The sequence below is a fragment of the Microtus oregoni genome, unplaced genomic scaffold (genome assembly GCF_018167655.1).
Source record: "Microtus oregoni isolate MIOR12 unplaced genomic scaffold, Mior012 000008F_ref0000371, whole genome shotgun sequence".
Lineage (NCBI taxonomy): Eukaryota > Metazoa > Chordata > Mammalia > Rodentia > Cricetidae > Microtus > Microtus oregoni.
Genome location: NW_024543067.1, coordinates 27,011,481 through 27,031,471, shown reverse-complemented (window position 1 = coordinate 27,031,471; position 19,991 = coordinate 27,011,481). Strand labels below are relative to the sequence as shown.

The following is a 19,991-nucleotide window of genomic DNA, read 5'->3' as shown; positions in this document are numbered from 1 at the left end:
TCTCCTCAGTGTTTCCTCTCTGCACCACAGGGCCATGAAGGCATCCTTCCTTCTTGTCCTGCATCTAGATACTGCTGTTTTGACTTCACCATCTCCTCCCCCAGCCCAGGTCAGAAGCAAGAGGTTGAGCCCCACGTTTCATTCCTCTGATCTTTACTTCCCAGGCTAAAGTAGCAGCATCTTGTCATCTTTCCATTTTGTTTTCTTCCTGGTGCCTGTCCTTATTTCCTATCACTTTAAGTTTTTTCACATTTGACTCTCTTCCTGAGCTTTAATATACACACTGCATGAGAGGAAGGACATTGTCCTTGAGAATTTTTGCTTACAATAGCTGATTTACATTTATTAACTCAGGAATTGGTGGTTGAGACATTGTAAGCTAAAACCACAAATACATTGACTTTGGTTTACCACACTTAATTTATAATTAACTGAATCTCGCCTGGAAGGTTATGACTGTAGTTTACGTGTTCTTCTGATTGCACAGTAACATTCGTATTTTATATCATTCTCCATTTTACTAACTGATGGAGGAAAGTGCAGCCCACTGTGGCCAGTACATTCTTAGGGAGGTAACTAAAGAAGGTAGCTAAGGTGAGCTGGCGGCAAGCCAGAGAATGAGCCAGCAAGGAGGCAGTGTTCACTGTGGTTCCTACTGTGGTCTCTTGGCTGTGAGAGACCTACCTGATTTTAGGTAACCCTGCATGGAATAGTAAGTGGCCTTGCCTTGAGTCCCAGCCCTCCCTCAGCGACAGACTGAAATCTGGAAGTGTAAGGTGAAATAAGCACATGATTTCTCTAAGTCGCTTTTTGTCAGAGTTGTTCACAGCAACAGAATGAAACCAGGGCATTCTTGGTATGAAGCCATCTTCCCTGTTACAAGGACGATTGTCTTTCTGAACACTAACTCAAAGTGGACTGGCAGCAAACCAGCAGATACCAGGCAAACTGCATGTTCCAGGGCAAGGATCAGGACCTTCACAAAGATGCCATTGTCGTGGTGAGGGTTTAAAGGCAAACTCGATGCCCCCCTCATTGCAGGTGGATAGGCTGTAGGTTCCCAAAAGATGGTGAGGGGCTTCATTGAAGAGACAGGATGTTAAGGTCCTGCCTAGTTTAATAAGCGCACTAGAATAAAGGCAAAACGAGGCATGAGAGCCCAAACTCGGGCCTGTTGGAGTTGCTGAACAAGTAAACAAACTCTGTCAACTTTCCGATTCAGCCTCTGTTGATATGGTCCCATCAGAACGAGGGTAGACTCTTCCCTCGGCCTCTGTTGATATGGTTCCGTAAGAATGAGGGTAGACTCTTTCCTCGGCCTCTGTTTATATGGTCCCGTAGGAACGTGGGTAGACTCTTCCCTGACTGGAAAGCGTAAGGGTGACAAGAAGCTGTGTTTTTCATGACTCATTCTTCCAAGATCATTTACATGCCTAATTGAGTTACTAGCACAGGGTAGCAAGGCATCGTCCAATGATAAGCATGCCATTGCTTATTCAGCCCCAATAAATGTCTAGGGTCAGGTTATTCTGCCAGAGAGCATTTAGTTTGCCTGATCTCCCTGCCCCATTCCGGCTGCTTACTCAAAATCCAGTTCTGAATGGTAACGAGAACTGAAAAAGAAGCAATACATTCTCGAAGGTAATGATAATAGATCATGACATTGACCACCCCAGTAGAAAGTGATCAACATTCATTATTGGCCAGGAAAATTTCCCCCCTAAGTCTCAAAGGGAATCCATATAATTAGGCTTTATTCTTTTTAATGATTCATAAAAAAAATCCTGTACTCAATCAGTATGTACATACATGAGATACACTTTGAGGCTGAAGCTGGTATTTGAGTATGAAAATGCTATTAGCATGCACAAAGGTGGACCCAAAATTAGGCATAGTCTCATTTAATTTAATAAGGGGTAGCTCAGCCGGTAGAGTACATCTTGACACACAAAACACCTTTTTTATCAGTTCCAAACTCTGTATAAGCCAGGTGTGGTGACAAAAGCCAACAATTTTAACCCAGGAAAGGAAGAGAAATCCGAAGTTCAAGGTTAGTCTTGGTTACTGAGCTAGGTGAAGGGCATCCTGGGCTCCTCACTCCATGAGATCATGTCTCAAAATAACTACATTCCCTGTCTACTGCTTAAGAAAAAAGTGGGAAGCGCACATGTGTGACTGGAGAATTGACAGGTCCACAGCCGTCTTCCAGAGCAGTGAGCTGGTTCATATCATCTGGCAATCTCAAGAAATCCCTGAAGACTTAAACCAGAAACATAAAGGATAGATCAGGAGATGACACAGGCTGGAGCTTCTGGGGTGAGAAACTTTTTAGATTGATGGGAATGGGGCACGTGTACCTGGGAAGGAAAGAAAGGTCACTGTGAACTAGGCCCTATGGGTCATGTGTCCATTCTACTTTGGGTGAGAGACGACTTGCCGTGTGTCAGAAGATGGGGAAGTTACGAGGCCTAGGACCAGCTCCTTCACTGAGGACCTTTGGATGTTGACCTAAGAGCTGATCAAAGCTGGGAACCAATGAATCTCCTTGTTTAGATACCACTGTGATCTCTGTGGGAAATCAAGTACAGGCAGAGGGTATGTGTGTGAAAGTTTATAGTGGAGATGCAGAAGGATGCTGCTGCAATCCCACGGACATCATATAATGGGATGCATGTAATCCCACAGACATGTAATGGGATGCATGTAATCCCACAGTCATGTAATGGGATGCATGTAATCCCACAGTCATGTAATGGGATGCATGTAATCCCACAGACATGTAACGGGATGCATGTATTCCCACAGACATATAATGGGATGCATGTAATCCCACAGACGTGTAATGAGATGCATGTGTGCCAAAGGAGATGTGTTGGAAGGAGAGGCCATAGGCTTGGGTGTCTGGACAGGTTGTTGGTTCTCTAGCCTTCACCAGGTGGTGTCTGAAGTTGTTGTTGTTTTCAAGACAGGTGTTGTCTGTGTGGTCTTGGCTGTCTCAGAACTCACTCTCTAGACCAGCCTGGACCCGAACTCGCAGAGATCCACCTGCCTCTGCCTCCTGAGTACTGCAGTTAAAGGCATGCGCCACCACCACCTGGCTCCTGGAGGGGAACCTTGAGCATCAGTTTAACTAGCGCTGATCTGAAAGTGATTCAGACTGGAGGTGAAGACCAAAAGAGGTGAGAAGTTAATGGTGTGGTAGTAACTGGCTGTGTTTTCTCTTGGGGTTTGCAGATAAGGAAAGGGAGTGTTGTTTCTCTGTTGCCTGCCATTCTTGTGAAGAGGCTCTGTGTTGTATTGGTGAATCACTTAGACTTCTCATGCAGAAGGGGCTGAAGGAATTTTCTCATTGAATTGGTCAAAAAAAAAAAAAAAGGATTTGGACAGCTGTCGAGTGTGGAAAACTGGCAGGTAGTTTATGGGTAGATCTGGATTTTAAGAAGACCAGGGACAAGGGTTACAACACATGGAACTTATTTATGAGGTAATCCTCAGCTTTGACTGAGAGCCTGGGCTCGAATGCCTGGGAAAGTTGAAAGAAAAAAAAATCTTGCAAGATAAATCCTATCGTTTGCAGATTTGCTGGGCTTGGGTAACTCCTGTTGCTGAGGGATTTCTGCCCCTCTCTACGAGAGAGATGGACTCGTTTGATGACTTATCCCTGTTTTTATTTTTTAACAACACAGAAATTCAATCAGTTTGCTGATTTAATTAAGGAATTGTTTATTTAGAAAGATTATTTTCTCTTCCCCATGGCTTCAAGAGATGTTTAAAATGCCTCAAAGCAGACACTGCAGGGGTAGTTTATAGCACAGCCGTGTTCTGCGCATGCATGCATGTGTGCTTGGGCACTTGCTCTCGGTGTCTGCTGTGACGTCTGGTGCTGTAGTCTTTAACTATAAAGTTCTAATTATGAAGTTTCCTGTGTTTACATCAAGAGAGCTTGTGACATGGAAGTGTTCTTTCAGGGAGACTGAACCAAGAATGGGCTGTATTCTTATGGTTGTTTTTAATGGGTACCCCCTTATTCCCTAATTTCCCAAACTTTAATTGGTACAGTTGCCTATGGGAAACACTTCTCCTTGAGATGAATCACTGTTTAGAGGTTTCCTTAACCTCCCTGGAGCCATACAGATTCTTACCCCACTGATATTTTATTGCAACTGCTCCATAATCCAAGAAAATCATTATTATTCCACTCAGCTTGACTTTTTTTTCATATATATAAACATGGCTTCAGCGCTGCATGAACCTGTATTTTGGAATGTATTTAGCAGGACATAACTTTCAAAATGATTTATGACTGGGGATAAAACATGTATTTCAAAGTTGAAAAATTCTGACAGCAATATGTAAGCTCACTAATCAAGTTCCGTGGCTTTTTTTTAATTGTTACTATTATTAAATATTATGGTTTGGGGTAAACTGAGCCTTCATGTAATGACATTGGGGAGCAGAATTTGTTTTTGGCCTGTAGCAAATTCTTTATTCCAAGAAGTGTTCTAGCATACATTGCTAGGATGATTAGCTGTTTAGAGTCCAACCCAGACTGACTTCAAACTCTGGCTTTGCTGCTTAGGAGGTATTAGTGACCTTAGGTAAATTATTTTATTTCCTTGGTTTTCAGCACTCTTACATGTGAGATGGGGATAATAGTTGTACCTCTCTCATCCCATAAAAAGCTCAGGATGCTGCTGCCTGGACACTCTAGAATACTGTTGCAGTTCTCCTGGAGAGACCAGCTTGTTCAGTGGTTCCCTTTATGCTTTCCGGCCAGATGCTCTGGAATTGTCCTACCAACATATTGTTTCCCATCCTAAGATTGGTTATTTTCTCAAGAAGTGATTATTTGGCTCCAGGCAGAAGTGTGCTAGATAAAGTTAAGCCTTGCTACAGAGGCACACATGTATAATACCTACATGCATGTGATAAGCGTGATGTGCAGCCCTTGCTGGTTGCCACAGGGTAGCCCTTGCTGGTTGCCACAGGGTAGCCCTTGCTGGTTGCCACAGGGTAGCCCTTGCTGGTTGCCACAGGGTAGCCCTTGCTGGTTGCCACAGGGTAGCCCTTGCTGGTTGCCACAGTGTAGCCTTTGTTGATTGCCACAGTGTAGCGCAGGCGCAAAGGTTGAGCACGGGAGTTTGTCCTGGCACATCCCAGCCTGACAGAGCTCCCAGAACTTCCTGCTCTCTCCCTTGGCAGGTAGTCTCTGTTTCCTTTTCATGCTGCTTTGTCCCGCTGATTCCCATGTTCTTGGTGCACATCTCTACGCTGACATCCTGCATCCCTCAGACTGCAATAAATAGCCGAGGCATCTCCCAAACAGTAGGATTGTGTTCATCTTTCTTGAGGTTTAAGCCATTTGAATGACCCAAATGCTATACAGTTGTGATTAAAATATGCTAACTCCTAACTACTAGGATGTAATTGCTGCCACAACACTTTGACTCTAAGGTTTAATTGGTCTGTTTTCTTTCTTCCTACTTGCTTATGGAGACTGTCAGAAACTTATTTAAAATAATAACTTAGCAGCTTCAATCAAATGAGCAATTGTATGCCAAGGGCATTCTTTGTGATGGCTAGAAGGAAGGGCACAGCAAATTACCAGGAGAAATAGCATTCGGGTGCACTGCTGCTAGCTAAAGGTTTTTGAGCATACTGAATTATAGAAATTCACTTATTTGTTGAAACTTTCTCCTCCTGTCCTCATATATAAAGCCATTTTCTTTGAACTAAGTTAGTGTACAAAACACACACACACACACACACACACACACACACAAACACAGAGAAATATGCTGGAGGCTACAGTGAGCTCATCTCAGGGTACATCGTACTTCTGGGGTATGTGGTCCAGAGATGGGTGGAGATCCGTCTTTTAGGCTCCTGGGGTGTTGATATACCCATGCTAACTGTTAGGATTATCATTGGCCACCTCATGTAGTGTTAATAAGCAAGCAACAACACTGGAATCTAATAGGGGCGCCACCAGAGGCACGCAGGCCCAATAGGTCCCGGAATGTCAAGTACTGAACAGAGTCACCTTACCAATAGCTACAAAGAGCCCTTTTCCTGGGCAGGGCAGGAGTCCCCATTCAGTCTGCTGAAAAAAAATCACAGAGATCACAACATCTCTTATCTCTCTGCCTTGAGAATTTGGGTTCTGAATGGTGTGCACGAAGCCCCTTTAGGATGGCCTTTGAGTTCACAACATCTTTTTAAAGTCTGTGAAAATCCTAAGTGCATACTCTGTTCAAAATTGGAGGAAAGTATCAAAGTAGACACAGTTACAGATGGTCAAACTAATTATTGTCAGTAGGCTTTACAGGGCCAATTTGAATTTGAACTCTCTTGTGTCTTGTTATTTTTAGCTGGAAAGCAACCCAGCTTTTTTTTTTTTCTCGGATTCCTTTAAAGTTCCATTGTTTTTAATTTATACACTAAGAGACAGACACCAGGCCAATGACAGAGCAGACCCAAGGTAGGAGAGGACCCCCCGCCCCCATTCCTTCCATGCTGCAGCTGCAGGTGCTGGAGTTACAGGTTCATGGAACAAGAGTTTCCTCAGTGCTTCCGGGCTTTAAGAGCCCATTTGCTCTGGCACTGGCTCTTGTGCTGCCCACTTTGGCCTCACCGTCATGCTCTTGTCTGAACCTCCTAAGCGTTGGGACTATGGACTGCTGCATCTGTCTCAAGAATATTCGGTTCTTAACCTACCCCTAGGGATTGAACTCACTGGAAAACAGCAGCATCAGAAGTTCAAAGAAGTACTTTTGGGTTGAAATATCTCAACACTCATAGCATTTCATCTGGTATAGCCTAGAGTTAAGATAATCAAATCAGAATAATCGAACATCTGTGATCTACATTCTTCTGTTGATTCTTTCATGGTTGAATGAATCTTTTCTTTCTTCACCATATGAGGACAGATAATTTTACTGAGGAGGAGCAAGCTACAATTAGACTCATGTTCTTTAGGGGAAGCCTTACACCCTAGAAGCAGAGACTTGTGGCCATTTGCCCCTGGCGACTGTTCTTGTGCAGTTATGAAGGCTGCCGTTAAAGATGTGCTAGTGAGAGGCCCCTCGTCCATTTGAATCACAGTGGTAGAATCTTCTATTCTTTTAAGAAGTGGCATGGGTTTATCCCATGCTTTTTCAGACCTAGGCCAGCTGGCCTTGGTGAGTTCCCGATAGAACATCCCCATTGTCTCAGTGTGTAGGTGCACCCCTCGTGGTCCTGAGTTCCTTGCTCGTGCTCCGTCTCCTTCTGCTCCTGATTTGGACCTTGAGATTTCTGTCCGGTGCTCCCATGTGGGTCTTTGTCTCTGTCTCCTTTCATCGCCTGATGAAGGTTACTATTCATGAGGATGCCTATGTGTTTGTCTTTGGATTCACCTTCTTATTTAGCTTCTCTAGGATCACGAATTATAGGCTCAATGTCCTTTATTTATGGCTAGAAACCAAATATGAGTGAGTACATCCCATGTTCCTCTTTTTGGGTCTGGCTTACCTCACTCAGGATAGTGTTTTCTATTTCCATCCATTTGTATGCAAAATTCAAGAAGTCCTTGTTTTTCATGGGATAAATCCGGACTAGCTGAACATAGCGGACAATTAGGAATACTGAGAACTCAAGAACAATCGCAGTGGGTTTTTGATCCTACTGCACGTACTGGCTTTGTGGGAGCCTAGGCAGTTTGGATGCTCACCTTACGAGACCTGGATAGAGGTGGGCAGTCCTTGGGCTTCCCACAGGTCAGGGAACCCTGATTGCTCTTCGAGCAGATGAGGGAGGGGACTTGATCGGGGGAGGGGGAGGGAAATGGGAAGCGGTTGAGGGGAGGAGGCAGAAATCCTTAATAAATAAATAAATTAAAAAAAATAAAGAAGTGGCATGGGTGTAAATACACCCCATTTGATCAGCATGGCAAAGTGAATTTACTAGGAAGCAGTTAATGCTTCATAAATCTTAACAAACTTATGATAGACACTTATGTAAAGATTGAATTTCTGTAAATAAACTATGAAATAAAATCCTGTCGTTATCTTCATTAGCCTGCTTTGAGTAACGTGTTTGATGTTGCACAGCTTCAAGGTGTAGGCTCAGAACGAAGTTCACATAGGACCTGGAGCTGGAATCTGAGTGTGATCTTGCTTATCTTTTGAGAAAGGGTGGATTTATGGGCATGGTTCTCCAAGCGTTCATTTCTTTTCCCAATATATTCTTACAGGAAATGAGTATCGTTACTAGTAAAAATAGATTTAAATGAAAAACATTATTAATTTAAGTCAGAGTTGATTCTGAACAGGATGTCAGGAGTCACAGTGAACACTGGCCTGAACTGGAGAGTCAGTATTCAAGTACTGAAGTAACAAGTTCCACTGAAGTAGGAATTAAGTGGCTGGCTGTGCTACCCAGACAGCTTGCATAGCTTTTCTTTTGAAAGATATAGATAGGGTTTTTTTCATTGCCATTTGCTGACATTAGAAGACTTAAAATAGCCAGGGGTGGTGGTGCACGTTTTTAATCCCAGCACTTGGGAGATAGAGGCAATCGGATCTCTGTGAGTTCGAGGCCAGCCTGAAATGCATTTCATTTTTGAGATCTGATCACTTACTATAGGTAAGTCCTGTCCGTATGCTTTTCTTCCATACTGTGAATGAATTTTGATCTTTTAGTTATGGTTTAGAAGTACAATGGATTTAGTTGATACCCTGGGAAAGGGTTGCAGTTTTTAACTGTAGAAAGTTGAGTTTAGCTGGGTGGTAGCGGTGCATGCCTTTAATCCTGGGCAGGTGGATCTCTGTGAGTTCACGGCCAGCCTAGTATACAAAGAGAGTTCCAGGACAGCTAGAGCTGTTACACAGAGAAACCCTGTTTTAAAAAACAACAAACAAACAGCGACCATGAAAGGCAAAGAAAAACCGAAAAGAAGAAAATAAAATGAGTGGATGCTCTAGGGGTAAGCCCTAGTGTAGACACTCACACCTTACCAGCACTTTTTCGTGTAAGATGCCGAGGAGGAAACACTGGGAAGGATTTTGAACAAGGCAGAGGAAGGATGCTGGTTTGTCATCCCAAATGGGAGCTCTGGTGTGTTCTGTCCCAGTTGTAAATACCACCGGGAAAAGAGTCCACTATTGTTGAGGAGACTCTTTGTAGATGTCTTCAGCGTTCATTGTGCTGCGTCCTCTCGCAGTGTGTCTGCATGCTGGGCATGGTGTCTATATTCATAATGTCACAGGATAGTACTTCTACAGTGAGGTGTATACACTCAATGTTTTTGTTCTAAGTGCCGTCGTCTGTTAGAGCCTCTCAGGCAGCTACTTTGACTGTCCCATAGAGCATCTTTATAGAATTGCTTCAGATCTGTGAGTGGTTTGGGTCTGTGAAAGTCTGAGGTAGTAACTTCTTGTTATTGTTTAGAAAGTTACAGGATAATGACAGGCAATCAGTACAGCTAATGCTAAACTGTGGCTAGAACCAATAGCACTGCTTTTCCACCGGCTCCTGGGGGAGAGGGGAGTAAAAATGTAAGGAGTCTTTAAGATTCCTTCCATTCAGTGACTCTTGTTTGGCTGACAGCTGCCTAGTAGTGAAAAACAGGAGCAGTCACTCATGTAGATGACACTTGACCGTTCAAGGGCTATAGAAAATTGGATTATGTATATGTGGAGGGAAGGAATAACAATATTTCTAGAGGCTCTTCCCTCCTAACCACATACAAACAGCAGCAGCCTTCGCTGCAGAATGGTGTCTGGCAATCACTGCTGCTGGTTATCAGAATCACCGCAAACTGCAAGAGGCACAAAAGAAGTAAATTTTCACAGATCTAAACCACTCACTCACTGTTTGATTTAATGTCATTTACCTCACAGTTACAGGACTCCGTAGGAAGAAGTAATGCTTTATAAACTTTAATAAACATTATAGACATAAATATAAAGATTTAATTTCTTTGAACAAGGTAAAAAAGGAAATCCTGTTATCATCTTTATTAGGCTGAGTTTGAGTAACTTGTTCAATATTGCATAGTGTCAGGCTGAGAACTGACTGAGTTCACACAGGGCATGGTGTTGGAGTCTTTTATATGATTTGCTTCTCTTTTACTGGAAATAAGTGAAGTCACCCTTAAAATATTTTGAAGTTAATTATGAGCCAATATCTATAAAGATAAAGCTAAGGTTTATGTAATAAGTAAGGATTATTAATGTCAAAATTACCAAGTTAGCTTTTTAAGACTTTAAATCCTCACAAATATTTCTCAAGAATATTAAGACTGCTTTTTCCTAACATACTTTTGCAAGGTCATATCAAATCAGATGATTCACAGATATGGGATCTCGATCCACCCGAACACTCTATACTCTGTGACCTGATTACATTTGCACTTCCAGGGTGAATTTTAGTAGACTTTCCTTCCTTCCTTCCTTCCTTCCTTCCTTCCTTCCTTCCCTCCCTCCCTCCCTCCCTCCCTCCCTCCCTCCTTTCACTCTTCATCCTTCACCTCCTTTCTCCTCCTCCTTCTTCACAGTGGGAGATCAGACCATTCATTTTGTTACTAGAGTCTTCTTTCTTGCTTTCTGAAAGTTGTGGTGTGTGTGTGTGTGTGTGTGCATGCACGTATGCGTGCCATGTGCATATGTGTCATCCATGCACATATGTTTCAGCATAATATCATGCTCAGGAGTCTCTGTCTCTGTTGGTTCAGTTCCTGGCACTCGCATCTTGCATCCCTTGCAGTAGTTTTGCTCATCCACATTGGCAGAAGCTATCTGTTTTCCAGTTCAAATGACTCCCCTCTTGGAGCATGGAGATTAAGCACTCTTTGTGGAAATGAAATCAAATACTGTTTTAGTTAGGGTGAAAATGCCAGGAGAGCCTTCAGGCGAATTCCAAGCCCAAGGAAACTCATTAAGTAGAGAAATCAAGCCTTATTTTATTTTGTACCCGTGGGACTCTCATGGCCTAGTGGCAAACGGAAGAGCTCTGCCAGTTTTAGGACGGTGCTCAAACTGGTGACATCACAGCAATGTAATGAAAGGTATCTATAAATTTGATTTAATACTCAAGACGCTGTTTTCATAGGTAAAACTTAGAAGAAATATAAACATTCCATTTACAGTTTTGGTAAAATAAGTACTTATTTTGATATTACCTACATTGTTGTTAATATCAAGTGAAATCATACAGAAAAACCACTCCATTATTAGGATAAAAAATACAATAGGAAATGTAAGATGTTTTAATAGAAATAGATCAGAGGATAAAAACTGCATTCGATAACTTGAAGGAATGAGACTTTTTTCAATATTATTGGCATGAAATTATGCATAATTGAATCTATGTACATTTTTATTTTCAGATTCAGAATGCTAATGATGTATTAATTGCACCCCTTGAGAAATTTCGGAAAGAACAGATCGGTGCAGCTAAAGTAAGTGTGGCTTCTCCTCTGCTTCAGACATTCTCCCGATGGTTAAAGGCGGCGTAATACCAGATGGTAACGCGTGGAGGCTTCTCCTCTGCTTCAGACATTCTCCCGATGGTTAAAGGCGGCGTAATATCAGATGGTAACGCTTGGAAGTTAGAATGACCTTTTAGAATACTTTATGTGCTTAAAATATATTACAGAGCTGGAATTCTTTAAAAAAATTATAATCATTTCTTCTCCTGAAGGCGTATAGAGTATGCCTGTGTGCTATGTGGGCCCCTCCTGTCCTGTGGTGTAGGGAATATACCTTTGGAAGACAGGAGGAGAATGAGAGTCTATAAAATTTAAAGAAGCATGTCCTTACTGGAAATAAAATAAAAATCAGATTTACTAGGTACTGAAAAATCCATCAGTGACTTAAAAAGAACTTTTATTTTCCTTTGTAATGTTTTTCTTGGTGAAGGTTTTGTGGGGAAAGCTTTAAACATATTTGACAGAAAGCCTTTGCATTGGTAATCATTGATTATGGGCCAGCCAAATTTTCTCCGAGCCTAATTTTGAAATTGACTTGAATCTACTCCTTTAACTTTTTAATATTTGCATATTTATGCATTATTATTTATTTGTGTCTGCTCACACACATACTGTAGCATGCGGAGATCTGAGGACATCTTGCTGCAGTTGCTTCTCCTTTTACTGTGAGTCCCGGGGATTGAACTCGGGCAGTCAGCTTTGCCAGCAGGTGTTTTTACACTGGAGTCTGCTGCCTTAGAGTTACATCTTCCTTACTTGTTCAGTATCATGTAAACACCTAAAATGTGAGACTTTTACCACAGAAACCACTATCTTCCACCCCACTCTTTTTTGTAAATTTTATTCTTAGACAACTTTAGACGTGTGTGTGATATATTACTCTCTCTCCCTCCCACCCAGTGAACTCTTCAGCTTGCCCCCTCCTGCGTTTACCCCTGGTCTTCTCTGTGTTGGGCTTTGATGTAGTCAACCAATGACAACCGTCTCTTTCCATTCCAGCAGCGGTGTTTATTCTTCTGTGGATTTCCTTTTGGTCCCCTCTCCTCCATCCCTTTTTGCTGGAATAATGCACTATCTTTCTCATTGGTCTGCAAATCCCCATTTTAATCTTGTCCTGCTGGATCATGTCATTCTTTCTCTCAGGAGACCTTCAGTAGTTGTGGCTTTAACAGAATATGTAATCTTAATACTATCTTACACAAGTTGGTCCCCTGCTATATTTTACTGCAGAAACAGGTGTGAGCTCGCCTTCCTCTGAATGCACCTGAGTGTCCGTATTCTTGCTCAGTTCTTTCCCTCTTCCTGGAATATTGCTTACCCTCCACCTTGAAGTCCTGGTGATGACTCCCACCATATGGCAGCGCTAGGAAGCAGACTTCCTCATTCAGGCCTTTCCGATTCTCTTTTCTCATCTTCAAGTGACATTTCCCCTTTCCCTAGGTCTGAGTAGTTCTAAGCCTAGTGTGCCATAATAAGTCATCAGTGTTTGTCTTGAATTAGAGTCTTGTGCACACATCTCTGCCCATTTAAAGCAGATTTCACATAAAGTGCAAACCAGAAGCCCTTCTGTTAATTAACTCAGAAAATATTTACTATTCTCATGGTTGCCTTTGTGAGAAGTCTAATATTTGATAAGATTAAGGAACGCAGCTGGAAAAGCGGAGTCGTGATTCTTACCCTGTGTCCCTTACATCTTGGTGGACAACAGACACCAAAGCCACAAAAAGTTCCCTGAAGATTGAGACCCCCCCAGGGGAGGATGATGTGTATGTTTCTCTGAGTGGACATCAGTGGTGTGGACCTGAAGCAAACCCGTTTCCCTGCAAGGGCTCCACTTCCATGCTGACGTCTCTGTAATTGGAGACAGAGCCTCACGAGCATCCCCTCCTAGGACTAGCATATTTAATGTTTACCCAGATCGGCTTGCAAGAAGTAATTTCAGTTTAGCGTTGCTGCTTTCTCCCAGGAAGGCTAACATTAGCTGAGGCTGAAGAAGCAGGGGCAGTAACACACACAGTTTTGTTTTCTGAACTTCTCAATCACTGCACAGAACAACTGAGCATATAGAAGAGGATATATGATATTATGCCGTCGTCCACTGGCTGGGATGTCAAATGTGAAGCCAGTGATGTTGTGAGCGGGAATACTTGCTTGTCTGTCATCCTAATTCTGTTTCATGTGCCTGGTGCTTTTCTTCTAAGTTGCTAAGGGATCTTCAGAAAGGGAAAAGTGAATTAAAATCCTTTGCTGGTGTGCATGGTATGCTTGTTTTCTCCTGGGGATGTGAACCAAGCATAAGTGGGGGTATTTATCGCACTTGTTGCTTCTCTGCCTGTTTATCTGAGGACTTCTCACTTGGCATGTAAACCTAATTGTCCAGAGGACCCTGAAACGTTTCAATCCTTCCAGTGGAATTTCTCACAAGCATTTGGAGTCAATCAACCAGCAGGAATAGGAAGACCATGATATGGATGAACCTAGCCTCTTATACAGCAGTCAGCTAACTCTCCTCCACCCTCCCCTCAACAGGAGTGGAAAACGCTGAATCAGGCGTCTTTGGCCTCACAGTCAGATGACACTGTCCAGCTGAAGTGGATCAGAGCTCTGACCACAGACTTTTATTCTGTCATGTGCTCTGTGGAGCTTTGAGACACCTGATCCTCCAATGTGGAAAATGGGGCTCTTAGTTGTGGGAAGGAGACAGCCTGGGCCGGAGAGAGGCCTTTGAGGAGATTAACTCTGGGTGATTGAACTAAGGGACAGGAAACCGGGTCCTGCTTTTCTGAGTAGCTGGAGATTAGAAGCCTTATCTATAAACAGTTGTCATGGATGTATTTATTGGAAGGTTCCTTGTCTGATAGTATACAAAGAATTGAGTTCTACTGTAGGCCAGGCCTCTTACACATGTCAGTGGACTGGACTGAATGTCTGCTTTAATTTATCTCATCACATTGTTAGTTTAAATTCTGCAAACATGAACTAAAACAATTATTATGAGTGACAGTTGCCAGAGTATGGATGTATCCAGAGTAGTGTTCTTATGGATCAAGCTGAGTCACAGCCTTTGGTAGCATTTTAGGAATGAAATGATTCGTGTTGTTCGTCCTTGACAGTTCTGGAAATCGCCTCCCTGCTCCCAGAGGAAGTGGAGGCAATGAATGCCATAGCGTCCCCGAATCCTCTTCCTGAGCAGATCCTGACTGTGAGGGTAGACAGAATCCAGCACTTCCTCTTTTTACTTTTTCAACAGCCTCTTGCTATTACCTGTTTCTGGTTTCAGGCTGACCATGAACTCCGAAAGCCCCCTGCCTCAGCCTCTGAGGGCTGGCGTGAGAGGCATCTGCCATAGTATCTGGATGCATCTGAGTTCTTAGTCAGCAATACAGTTCAGAAAAACAGAATGGATAGCTATAGTTGTCACACATTTTAGAAATGGAAGTGACTTTAAGGAGGCCCAGGACTCATTTCATGGAGCACCTCCATGTTGGTGCAGTGAAGATAAGAATTTTATTCCCCACACCAGCAGTGTTTTGACTCTTCCGGGATCCCACACTGCACTTCAGAAAATTCCCTTGAGAGATACTCAGTTTTCATTACTATTAGCAAAAGATGACTGTGACAATTACATCCTAATTACAAAAACATCTTAGGTGTGGCCAAACCTACTCATGCCCAATCTGGCCAGATAATATGATTCCCTTGCCAGTCTCTGGGATTCCTAGCACACAGTAGGTGCTGAATATTGTTGGGCCAGTCTCTGGGATTCCCAGCACACAGTGGGTACTGAATACTGTTGGACCAGTCTCTGGGATTCCCAGCACACAGTAGGTGCTGAATACTGTTGAGCCAGTCTCTGGAATTCCCAGAACACATTGAATACTATTGGAATGAGCCACCCAGCAGCTATGAAATAACTACACAGAAACTGTGTTAATTAAATCACTACTTGTCCCCATTAGCTTTAGCTTCTTATTGGCTAACTGTTATATCTTAGTTTAACCCATCTCCATTAATCTGTGCATCACCACGAGGTTGTGGTCTACTGGCAAAATTTCCACACGTCTGTCTCCAGCAGCGGCTCCATAGCTTCTCCCTGACTCTGCCTCCTTTCTCCCAACATTCAGCTTAATTTTCCCTACCTAGCTTTGTTCTTCCCTGTTCTTCTCTAGGCTCAAAGAAGTTCTTTATTAATCAATGGCAATCACAGCATACAGAGGGGAATCCCACATCAGATAAAAGCAAGTTGAGAAATACTGGCCATGAAGGTTGGAAGCTATTTTCATTTCTGTGAGAAATGCTTTTTAAGACATTGGTTTGCATTTTGATAAATTTTAATGGAAGTCCCGTGAACACTCTTTGATTTTAATACAGACACAGACTGCAGTAGAAGACACTGAAAAGCTTAAATCTGCTCCTTCACGTTGGTTTCATGTTGAAGGCTGTGGGAGGATGCAGACATCCCTTTGTTCTGCCTGTAGCAGGGTATACTTCTGCTTCTCAACATCTGCTTGTTACTTTGAATGTGCCTAGCACATGCTATTTCACTTTGTAGTGCTGAGAAGAGAAACCCAGGAGGAACTCAGTTACAGCCACAGAGCCTCTCTCTGAGAGCATGGCTGTGAACTGCCCTATTGTCTTGTGTATGTAAGTGAGCTCAGATCATTGTGAAGAACTGTAGATGTTCTGAATGATGAAGCTTTCGCTCATCATTTGAGTTGTTTGTGTGGCGTAGTGGACAGTCTGGGACACAGGAGGAGAGTAGTCTGGAGGGAGATGGCTTATGAGTCAGAGTGTCGGTTCTGTAGATCATCTCTTATATTTTTCTTATAGTCCATGGGCCCCATAGATTCTGGTCTGGGCTGGTTTCTCATGTGCTGTTTATGGCTGCCTAGTGGAGACTCCTCCAACAGCAACATCATGGTTAGATAATAGTTAGATAATAAGCCATTTAATAGCGTTTTGAATGTACCTACAATTCTCTTTATAAGTTTTTTTTTAAATTTTATTTTGTTTCTAATTATATGCATAAGTGTGGGTCTGAATGTGGGTATGCGCAGGTAGGTGCAGGTATGCACAGAGGACAGAGAGGCCCTCTTCTCCCCGGGAGCAGGAGTCTGAATGTGGGTATGTGCATGTAGGTGCAGGTATGCACAGAGGACAGAGAGGCCCTCTTCTCCCCGGGAGAAGGAGTTAGAGATGGTTGTGAGCCATATGGCATGATCTCTGCAAGGACAGTAAACCCTGAGCATTGCGTCATTTCTGCAGCTCCTCCTGTTGTATCTTTGTCAGTTGAACACACTCCGAGTGTTTGCTTATAGTTTTAGCAATAACCATTGCCATCCTTTGTCGTAATCAGTTCAACTTTGCATGTAAGCTCTCCACTCCTCATAGTCGGCGTCATAGACAGAAAACTGTTAGACTTTTCAGGGCTAGACAACTGAAGAGTGGAGACGTTAGGCAAATGGGCTGAGGTGGTGTCAGATTTTAAGCAAAGATGAGGACAAGCATACGACTGTTCAGTAACACTACCATATTTGGCACATGAAAAAATATTTATTTTTTCACACAATTCTTTAATGATTCTTTGCAATTTGACATCATGCACCCCAATCCTGCTTACCTCTCAATCTCTCCATATCCCCCCTTCAGCCCTGCAGCATGGCCCTACTAAAGCCCTCTCCCAAACAAATCAATTCAAAACAAAATAAAACAGACAAAAATCCTACCTTGCTCTTCTGTTTTGTCTAACACCTCTTCATCCTAGTGGCATTGTGTGCTGTGGTGTGTCACGTAATATATCCTATTGTACAATCAGCCCCACCCACAAGTGTTAATCGCAATGAGTCACTGGTCTGGGTCAAGGCCTCTGGCACCCCATTATCACTGGTCCTCACCGAAACCCCTCTCACACATCCTGCTGTTGCCCCAGTCATGGAGATCTTGTGGCTGTCATTCCGCAGAACCAGTTCCTTCACACACTCCAGCAGGTCACAGATGTAGTAGATGTTAGAGTGGGCCAATTGGAGGGCCAGAATGTGGGTCCGGGTGGCAGCTGAGCTGGTCTATACAGCCCTTGGGTACCAACATGGCCACAAGTTGTGGCCTAGACCCTGGGCATCCATGTGCCTTTGGTGACACCATGGGCCTTGGACATCAACATAGACCCTGGTTGTGAGAGGCCTACAGACCCATACATGGTCCTCATTAGAACCTGGGTTCCGATATCATCAAGGCCCTGGATGGCAGCACAAGCTTCTCAAATTGGCATCACTCCAGCTACAGGCAGGATGCCTCTGGACCCCAACTAAACTCCCTAATCCCACATAGGGGCCCCAACCCTGGGCAACTCCACAACCCCCGATGGTAGCATGCACTGTAGATATCAACACAGACTCTGCCTACAGTAGGACCCACACATGGCCCCTGACTGCAGATCAAGCTGACGTGACCACGGCCCTGGTGACAAGTCAGGCGAACCAGACTGGGGGAATCCCTGCTGTGGTATGGCCCTTGATCACCTAGTTAACCACTTGGGGCAGCCCCAATCCCAGGACTCCTCAGAAGCCTTGGTAGTAACAGAGGCCCAAGACATCTACATGATCACGGGAACAGTAGGTCCAGAGATCCAGACATGGCCCTTGACAGCAGCCTAGGACCTGATGACACCATGTCCCCCAGTGGAAAAATATGGAACACTCTCAATTTGCATGTCATCCTTGCCCAGGGGCCGTGCCAATCTTCTCTGTATTGTTCCAGTTTTGGTATGTGTGCTGTCAAAGTGAGCACTCTTCTTTCTTGTTAAAGATGGAAAGCTCATGTGTAGAGTGAGGTTACAGAAACCAGTGCTCTGTTGCCAAACAGACTGATCTCAAACCCTAGCTAACTATAACCTGACATCAATTGTCTTCTGAACTTTAATCTCCTCCTAAATAGTAAGCACCAAGATGTCCACTGCCTTTATTTAGAGTTGATGGCAAGTGCTGACGTCATGTAGGTTTTCATTATAGCAAAGTCCCTTTGTCCAATTAACAGGTCAGCATGTAGAGTACTTTATCTTATTTTGTATCATAGAAGAGCCAATCCTGTGTTGATTATAGGATGTTGATAGAATGTCATTTTTAGGGGTACCCTGGATGGATGTTACTTGTGATTAACGTATTGTACAGTTTGCAAAGCATGACTATATATAGCAGTTTTAGAGTAGAAGCTGCCATCATTTTTAGATGACTCACCTGAAACCTCAAAAAAAGTAAGAGGCATTACCAGTAACCTGGAGGTGAGCATGTGACCAGACCATTTGGGACATAGTTCTGCAATCTTGGTGCTATACTGTACCTACCTTTTTCATGACAGTATGAACTTACTTGGAAGTTCATACTGTGTTCACACATCTACAACTCCTTGTGAGGGATCAGCTCTGGTGGACACCATCCCTACCACTAAAACCAGCCTGATGACATCACCTGAAGCCAAAGTCATCTCCATGATAGACAAGCAACACCATTCAAAGACTCTGCGTAGAGGCTGAGGAGATGGTGCAGCATTTAGATCACTTTCTGTTGTTGCAGAGAACTTGGATTCCCAGCACCCACATTGGGTGGCTCGCAGCTTCCTGAATGCCTGTCCCAAGGATTCAACATTCTCTTCCAGTCTATGAGGGCACTGGGACACGTCGTACTATACATGCCTGAAAGTTAATGCACAATGCATAAAATAAAATGAAAAACGACACTATGTCCTAATGTATTAGCCAATGACAAAGAAGGAACATCTATAAAGCTTATGTTCTGAGTGGGATATCACCCAAAGTCCCCACTGAACAATTTCCAACTTAAATGAGAAAAGAATTTAGGTGCTCACATTATAATTTAGTTGAACCTAGGTTATAGATGAAATTACTTCTGTTTTCCTCAGGAGTGATGCTTTATGTCAGTGGCTGAAGTCCAATCCCGAGGAATGTTCAGACGTTCCCACCAGTTTTATTTTTGTTTCATCCTTATGGTCCATTTTTAGGTCCAATACATAATTTTTTAAAATTCTAGAACCATTTTCATGAGCCATATATAAGTTGTAGTTGGCTAATAGAGATCATGAAGAGCCTTGCTGATGTCATGGTGATGTTTGTGCTGTGAGATCTTGAGAAATACTACCATATATTAAGTTTATACATTCTAAAATGGTCCAAGTTTGGATGGGAATCAAAACTTGTTTTCTTGTAATGAAGTCTTTTTTGGTAACAAATGTGGTTTTGACAATTTGAGAAGAGAAGTTTCTTGGTAATGGTGACAAAATTTTAAATCTTTGTTTTGTTTTGGGACAGTATCTCACCATGTACTACCCACTGGCTAGCCTATAATTTACCATGTAGATCAGGCTTGCCTCAAACTCACAGAGATAGACCTGTGATTGTATCCTAAGTGCTGGGGTCAAAACTGTGTACAACCATGCCTGACTCAGCTTACGTCTTTGTTTCAATGGGCTCTAAACCCCACAGATTTCCTTCTGGCCTCTCTGTTCATAG

The 19,991-nt window shown here is 43.1% G+C and overlaps 1 protein-coding gene and 1 non-coding gene across 2 annotated transcripts in view; one reads left to right on the top strand and one right to left on the bottom strand.

Moving 5' to 3' along the window:
- The window catches only part of Arhgap42 (Rho GTPase activating protein 42), a 216,713-nt gene that overhangs the window by 114,780 nt on the left and 81,942 nt on the right, over positions 1–19,991 (top strand). The window contains exon 4 of the mRNA XM_041657183.1: positions 11,369–11,440. Coding sequence (XP_041513117.1) covers positions 11,369–11,440 — 72 coding nt within the window. The remainder of the gene's footprint in view (positions 1–11,368; positions 11,441–19,991) is intronic.
- Positions 18,152–18,256, bottom strand: LOC121452052. Its single transcript, XR_005974788.1, has one exon. It is a non-coding gene; the product is annotated as a U6 spliceosomal RNA (small nuclear RNA).